Raw genomic sequence first — 7,797 nt, 5'->3', positions numbered from 1 at the left:
CCTGTAGAAGGAGGTGAGGACTGAGCTTCCAGACCAGCTCGTCTCAGCCGTCTGAGGAAGTAGAGTCTCTGATGAGCTTTCTTCATCAGGCTGGTGGTGGTGTTGCTCCAGCTGAGGTTGTTGTTCAGGTGCACACCCAAGTACTTGTAGCTGGAGACCACTTCCACTGCAGATCCTCTTATATTGGGGGGTGGGGGTTGGTGTTTGTTCCTTCTGAAGTCCACGACCATCTCCTTCATCTTCTTCACATTGATGTGAAGGTTGTTCTTCCTGCACCAGCTCTCCAGGTGTTCCACCTCCTGCCTGTAGCTGGACTCATCGTTGCTTGTGATGCCTCTCACCATTTTCTTGTAGCCAGAAAATAAATTGCTTTAGATCTGCACATAGCTGACTGTTGATAGATTCAATATTTGAGCCAGACAAGAAAAGAGCAGAATCATCAGCATACATTAAAATACTAGAGTTGTTAAATATTTTGGGAAGGTCATTTATGTATAATTTTTAAAAAGCAGTGGACCCAGTATACTACCCTGCGGGACTCTCATAGAACAAGGTAGTGACCGGGATGTACAACTCCCATGTTTCACGACTTGGCACCATCAGTTAAATATGAAGAAAACATTTGTTCTGCAGTAAATAAAACTTGAGAAGAAGTCAATTTTTGTTAGCATATAATGCTAATATTTAGCTGTTTTGTGCTAAATTTGCCTTTCAACTGTTTTTCAACAGTAAGCATTCACACTGCATTTTCACAGGAAATGCAATTTGTCTCGTTTCTGTGGTTTGCTCTGTTTTAACTAGAGTTGGCAACACCAACGTGCCACCAGCTGTATAAAAGATGTACATTATTTAATTATAAGTCTTACAAAACATGATTTCAAACTTTTGAATTTGTCTGAATACCCTTTCTATCCCAGCCATCCCGCAGGAGAAAGAAGTTTTCAGGGAACCTTTATCCTGGCGTTATCCTGACCCACCAGCTGAGGAGAAGCCTCGGTTCCCTCCCAGCTTTGAGCTGAAGACTCCAGCTCCAGCGCAGAGCGTCAGCGCCTCGTGTGGGGACAACTCTGTTCGCGTGGAGGCCAAGAAAGACCTGCTGGGCATCGGTAAACCGGTCCTGGCTGCTGACGTGACTCTGGGAGGATGTCCTGCCACCGGAGAAGATCCTGTGGCCCAAGTTCTGATCTTTGAGTCAGAGCTGCACGGTTGTGGCAGCCAGCTTCTGGTGAGGGGGGGGGGGGGGTGTTATTGGTTAAATGGTATGGTATAAAGTTTATTCATTTTAAAAAAGTACAAAACAATTCCATAACAATATAAAAAGATACAAGAGATTTAAAATGAAAGGCAGCAGAAAGAAGAAAAAATCTTATTATATCTGCCCCTTTTTTCAAACAATTATTTAATAATTTTCAAGTAACAGAACAAAATTAATAACTCTTTCTAATTTTTATAATTCTAATACAAAAAACACACTAAGCTACTTCATATATATTTTTTAACAATTCAGTTTTGATCTTTTTCTTAAATGTACACATTGACTTGTCATTTTTCACATCACTCTCTAGAACATTCCACAATCCAACTCCTTGGATTGAGGTAGACCTTCCCTTCAGACTAGTTCTGAATTTTGGTTTGACAAATATCTCTATCCCCTTAAGATTATAACAACTTTGTCTTTTAACAACATTTCTTTGGATATTTAATGGTAATGTGTTATTTTGAGCCCTATACATAACTGATAAAATACTGTAATCTACCAAATCATGGAACTTCAATAAGTTCAGTTGATAAAATAATGTGCTTGATGGGTGACTGTAATGCTTTCTGGTGATAATTCTTACAGCTCTTTTCTGTAAAATAAAAATAGGTTTTGTAAATGTTTTACACGCTTTCCCCCAAACATCAATGCAATAGATTAAATGTGGAACAATGATTGTGTTATACAACATGTACAGAGCTTTATCATTTAATAATTCCCTGACTTTGTATAGTACTGCAATAGATTTAGATATTTTTATTCTTACAGAATTGATGTGATTTTTCCATGTTAGCTGTTCATCAATGATTACACCCAAAAATTTCATCTCATTAACTCTACAAATCTCAACACCCTCAATTTTAAATGGATTATCAACAGTTCTCTTTTTGTTACTAAATATCATGTATTTAGTTTTATCTAAATTTAATGATAATTTATTAAGTTTAAACCAAGTTTGTATTTTATCAAATTCTGTCTTCATCAATTTCAACATCCGTTTTACATCTTTACCCAAACAACAAAATGTGGTGTCATCTGCAAAAAGGACACATTTGAGGAGTCCTGATACATTCACTAAGTCATTCACATATAAAATAAATAACTTTGGTCCAAGTACAGAGCCTTGAGGAACTCCACAAGTGATATTGCACAGGTCAGATCTTACACCATTTATTTGTACAAACTGTTTCCTATCTTTTAAATAGCTAGATACCCAGTGTAATGCTGGTCCTCTTATACCATATTTATTTAATTTTTCAAGGAGAATAGTGTGGTCAATAGTATCAAATGCTTTTTTAAAATCAAATCTAAGGTCTGCCTGGTTTGACACTAAAGACTAAAAGCAGTCAACGGTTTACTGGTGTTGGGTTTAAGTTACTAAGTTAGTTTGGCTTGTCTGTGGTCTAATTTCCCTCCACAGTTGGTCTTCAGGGGTGTGGTCCAATTCACAGCACACGTAAGGAAACGAAGAACTTCTTCATGATGACCTTTTGCCATCTAGTTGCAGCCCTGTTAGATGCAGGCTATCCGACTATAAAGTCTGTTCTTTTCCACATAAACGTTGGCACAATCTGTAAAGTGAATAAAATACTGTACAGCAGCCGAACTCTGGGACAGCTCAGGAAACCCAAACCGACCCTAACTATAGGATTTAGCAAAAAGGAAAGTCTTAATCCCAGTCTTAAACTGGACAATGTGTCAGCCTCATGGACAGAAACTGGAAGTTGGTTCCACAAGAGAGGAGCCTGAGAACTGGAAGATCTTCCTCCCATTCTGCTGCTGGAAACTCTAGGAACCACAAGTAAACCTGCAGCCTGAGAGCGAAGTGCTCTGTTAAGAAAATATGGAACAAGAAGATCTTGATAATAAGATGGAGCCAGGTTGTTGAGGGCTTTGTAGGTTAGAAGTAAGATTTTGAATTCTGTTCTGGATTTGACAGGGAGCCAATGGAGAGAAGCTAAAACTGGAGAGATATGATCTCTCCCAGTAACTCCAGTTAAGACTCTGGCAGCAGCATTTTGGATCAAGTGAAGACGTTTTAAAGAAGTATTTGGACATCCAGATAATAAACCATTGCAATAGTCCAGTCTAGACGTGACAAATGCATGGACCAGTTTCACTCAAGTGCTGACTGGCTGTAAACATGATATAAACTCAAATCTAGTCATGCTAGCTAAAGCACTTTTCTTTACTAGCACAACAAATGTGAAAAATCATGTTAAATGGAGTTCATGTTTAAATTTTGCAGATGTCCGAGGAGACGTTCTCCTACGTGTTTACACTTCTCTACACGCCTAGTCCACTGGGTAACATTCCCATTGTTCGAGGGAGAGAGGTCTCCATCAGCATCGAGTGCCACTATCAAAGGTTGTCCAAAAAACCTCCGTACATCAAAGCTGTTCAGTTTTTAAGGTATTTACCCATAGTTCTTTTTGCAGAAAGCAAGATGTGAGCAGTAGTCTCCTGAAACCAACGTGGACTCCATTCACTGACAGCAAAATTTCTGAGGAAAGTCTCTACTTCTCCCTAAAACTCATGACTGGTAGGATTTTACTTCAGTTCACAAACGACTGAGTTTTGTGTAAAACTCTTTCCAGAATCATAATAAACCTGACATAAAACTTTCCTTTTCAGATGACTGGCAGTTCACACATCCTAATCCTCACTTCTTTCTGGGGGATAAGCTCAAGTTTGAAGCTTCGGTCAAGCAGTTTCAGCACATCCCTCTCAGAGTGACTGTGGACAGCTGTGTGGCCACTGTGGTCCCATATGTTGACACCGTACCTCGATATGCTTTTCTGGGGAACAGTGGGTGAGTTTATCCAACTAAAGCCCAAGTGTGGCCACAACACTGAACTCTTGTAGAAGGAGGTCCTCCCCCAGAAAATTTTGAATAAAATAGATGCCATTTCCTGCATTTTGGTGTATTTTACAAAGGTTTATTACAATATTTATTGTATGTAAGACTGATCACCCTCCTGACACTGAACAACATACACAACATTACTCTGTTTGTGCCGGGGGACTGGATCTTTGGGATGAACCAGTCTTTAATGTATTTTGGGGTTTAAAAGCCACTGGGACGTTGTGTTTAGAAAATAAACGTCTCAGTTTCTCTGATACTCCCTCAACATATGGAATGACCACTGGTCTGGGTCTGGGTTCCTCCTTTTCACCTGTTGGCTGACTGGAGTCCTGTTTGGGTTTCTTCTCTGCTTTCAGGAAGGCCCAGTTAGGATATCCACATTGCTCTAGAGCCTGTCTTGTGTAGGATTTCTCCTTCTGCCTGGCTCCTGAGCTAGTGGGGACGCTGTCTGCTCTGTGGTACAGAGTCCTGATGACTCCTAACTTGTGCTCCAAAGGGTGATGGGAGTCAAACTGCAAATACTGGTCTGTGTGGGTGGGTTTGCGGTACACCTCAGTTTGCAAATGTCCTCTATCAGAGACTGACGTCACAGCCCAAGAAAGCCAACCTGCCATTTTTTACATCTTCTCGTGTGAACTTGATGTATTTATCCACAGAATTGATGTGGTCAGTGAAATGTTGGACTTCCCGAGATTTAATTTTAACCCAGGTGTCACCAACATACCTGAACCAATGACTTGGTGGTGTCCCTGAAAACAACGTCAAGGCTCTCTTTTCTACCTCCTCCATGTACAGGTTGGCAACAATAGGAGAAACTGGAGACCCCATAGCACACCCATGTTTCTGCCTATAATATTGCTCCCCATATGTGAAGTAGGTTGACTGCAGGCACAGTTTCAAGAGTTGAGACAGTTGTTCTGTGGAAAGCGTGGTCCTGCTGCTCAGAGTGGTGTCTGATTTTAATCTTAAACTGACCACCTCTACTGCATCATCAACAGGAATGCACATAAAGAGTGATGTGACATCAAAAGAGACCATTGTTTCATCAGTCTCCATGATGACATCCCTCACCTTATCCACAAAGTCCATGGTGTTCTGTATGTGGTGTTCTGAGCTGCCAACTAAAGGGATGAGTACAGACGCCAGATATTTGGAAACATTGTAAGTGACAGAGTTAATCATGCTAACAATAGGTCTTAAAGGTACACCTTGTTTGTGGATTTTAGGTAAACCATACAGACTAGGTGTGGCCTCCCCTGGGTACAGTCTGTGGTACAGAAAACGGTCAATAGCCTTGTCCTGCTCCAAAATTTTCAGGCAATCTATTAACTTTTTCTTGTAACCACTTCCTGGATCTCTTTTCAGAGGTTCATAAGTGTTTAAGTCACTAAGGAGTGTCATAACTTTCTCATGATAGTCTTTCTGGTTCAAAATCACTGTGCACCTTCCTTTTTCTGCTGGGAGAATGATGATGTTTTTGTCCTTGCTAAGAGTGGTGAGTGCATCCCTCTCCTCTCTACTGATGTTGGAAGGTGGTGGTTTGGCATTGCTGAGGCAGGATGAAACTTTGATTCTGAGCTGTTCTGCTTCACCCTCTTTCATTTTGTTGTTGCGGATGGCTGACTCAGTAGCTGTGATCATCTCCACCAGAGGAATTCTACTTGGTGCAACCGCAAAGTTCAGTCCCCTGGCAAGAATCTCTGTCTCCGGCTGGGTGAGCTGTCTGTCAGATAAATTCTTCACCCACTTTTCTGTCTCCCTGGCATGTAATTGACTAGAGTATTGTCTTACACTGAATGTGTTGATGTTGGAATTGTGATGGTGTTGAGTTATTAAGTTAAACTTGTTTTGTTGTCGAGTCTTGGACTTGACATGCTGTGCTAAGCGTGCCTGATCTGTACAGTCCAACACTTGCTGAAGTGTGGTCTGATCTAGACACATAGTTAGTTTCTGTTTAATGTGCTCTTCTTTGGCCTTCAAGGCCTCAATAGTAAAATTGGTCTGTCTCACCCGTTCATTCAGCAGCTGGGTTTGTGCCTTCTGAAGGATCTTGCTTGCCCGGTGCCCGCTTACCCAAGATGTTATTTCCAGGCTCTTGGGAATGATGCCACTTTGTCGACATCTGAGGTTGAATCGCAAGTGGTTCCTGTAGTCCATTGTAGACCAGTGGTCATTCCATATGTTGAGGGAGTATCGGAGAAACTGAGACGTTTATTTTCTAAACACAATGTCCCTGTGGCTTTTAAACCCCAAAATACATTACGGCAAAGACTGGTTCATCCCAAAGATCCAGTCCCCTGGCACAGAGTAATATTGTGTACAGGTCCTTCTCAAAAAATTAGCATATTGTGATAAAGGTCATTATTTTCCATAATGTAATGATAAAAATGAAAATTTCATATATTTCAGATTCATTGCACACCAACTGAAATATTTCAGGTCTTTAATTGTTTTAATACTGATGATTATGGCATACAGCTCATGAAAACCCAAAATGCCTGTCCCAAAAAATGAGCATATCATGAAAAGGTTCTCTAAACAAGCTATTAACCTAACCATCTGAATCAACAACGTAACTCTAAACACCTGCAAAAGATTCCTGAGGCTTTTAAAAACTCCCAGCCTTGTTCATTACTCAAAACTGCAATCATGGGTAAGACTGCCGACCTGACTGCTGTCCAGAAGGCCATCATTGACACCCTCAAGCAAGAGGGTAAGACACAGAAAGAAATTGCTGAACGAATAGGCTGTTCCCAGAGTGCTGTATCAAGGCACCTCAGTGGGAAGTCTGTGGGAAGGGAAAAGTGTGGCAGAAAACGCTGCACAACGAGAAGAGGTGACCGGACCCTGAGGAGGATTGTGGAGAAGGGCCGATTCCAGACCTTGGGGGACCTGTGGAAGCAGTGGACTGAGTCTGGAGTAGAAACATCCAGAGCCACCGTGCACAGGCGTGTGCAGGAAATGGGCTACAGGTGCTGCATTCCCCAGGTCAAGCCACTTTTGAACCAGAAACAGTGACAGAAGCGCCTGACCCTGGGCTACAGAGAAGCAGCACTGGACTGTTGCTCAGTGGTCCAAAGTACTTTTTTCGGATGAAAGCAAATTTTGCATGTCATTCGGAAATCAAGGTGCCAGAGTCTGGAGGAAGACTGGGGAGAAGGAAATGCCAAAATGCCAGAAGTCCAGTGTGAAGCACCCACAGTCAGTGATGGTCTGGGTGTCATGTCAGCTGCTGGTGTTGGTCCACTGTGTTTTATCAAGGGCAGGGTCAATGCAGCTAGCTATCAGGAGATTTTGGAGCACTTCATGCTTCCATCTGCTGAAAAGCTTTATGGAGATGAAGATTTCATTTTTCAGCATGACCTGGCACCTGCTCACAGTGCCAAAACCACTGGTAAATGGTTTACTGACCATGGTGTTACTGTGCTCAATTGGCCTGCCAACTCTCCTGACCTGAACCCCATAGAGGACCTGTGGGATATTGTGAAGAGAAAGTTGAGAGACACAAGACCCAACACTCTGGATGAGCTTAAGGCCGCTATCGAAGCATCCTGGGCCTCCATAACACCTCAGCAGTGCCACAGGCTGATTGCCTCCATGCCACGCTGCATTGAAGCAGTCATTCATGCAAAAGGATTCCCGACCAAGTATTGAGTGCATAACTGAACATGAT

The 7,797-nt window shown here is 41.9% G+C and overlaps 1 protein-coding gene across 1 annotated transcript in view; it reads left to right on the top strand.

The window, feature by feature from the left end:
- The window catches only part of LOC119415366 (zona pellucida sperm-binding protein 3), a 20,493-nt gene that overhangs the window by 2,698 nt on the left and 9,998 nt on the right, over positions 1 to 7,797 (top strand). The window contains exons 2-5 of the mRNA XM_037682498.1: positions 918 to 1,225; positions 3,507 to 3,625; positions 3,697 to 3,800; positions 3,893 to 4,070. Coding sequence (XP_037538426.1) covers positions 918 to 1,225; positions 3,507 to 3,625; positions 3,697 to 3,800; positions 3,893 to 4,070 — 709 coding nt within the window. The remainder of the gene's footprint in view (positions 1 to 917; positions 1,226 to 3,506; positions 3,626 to 3,696; positions 3,801 to 3,892; positions 4,071 to 7,797) is intronic.

The sequence above is a fragment of the Nematolebias whitei genome, chromosome 10 (genome assembly GCF_014905685.2).
Source record: "Nematolebias whitei isolate Nwh7 chromosome 10, NemWhi1, whole genome shotgun sequence".
Classification (NCBI taxonomy): domain Eukaryota; kingdom Metazoa; phylum Chordata; class Actinopteri; order Cyprinodontiformes; family Rivulidae; genus Nematolebias; species Nematolebias whitei.
Note: the sequence above shows the minus strand (reverse complement) of the source record. Positions and strands in the feature narration are given on the sequence as shown.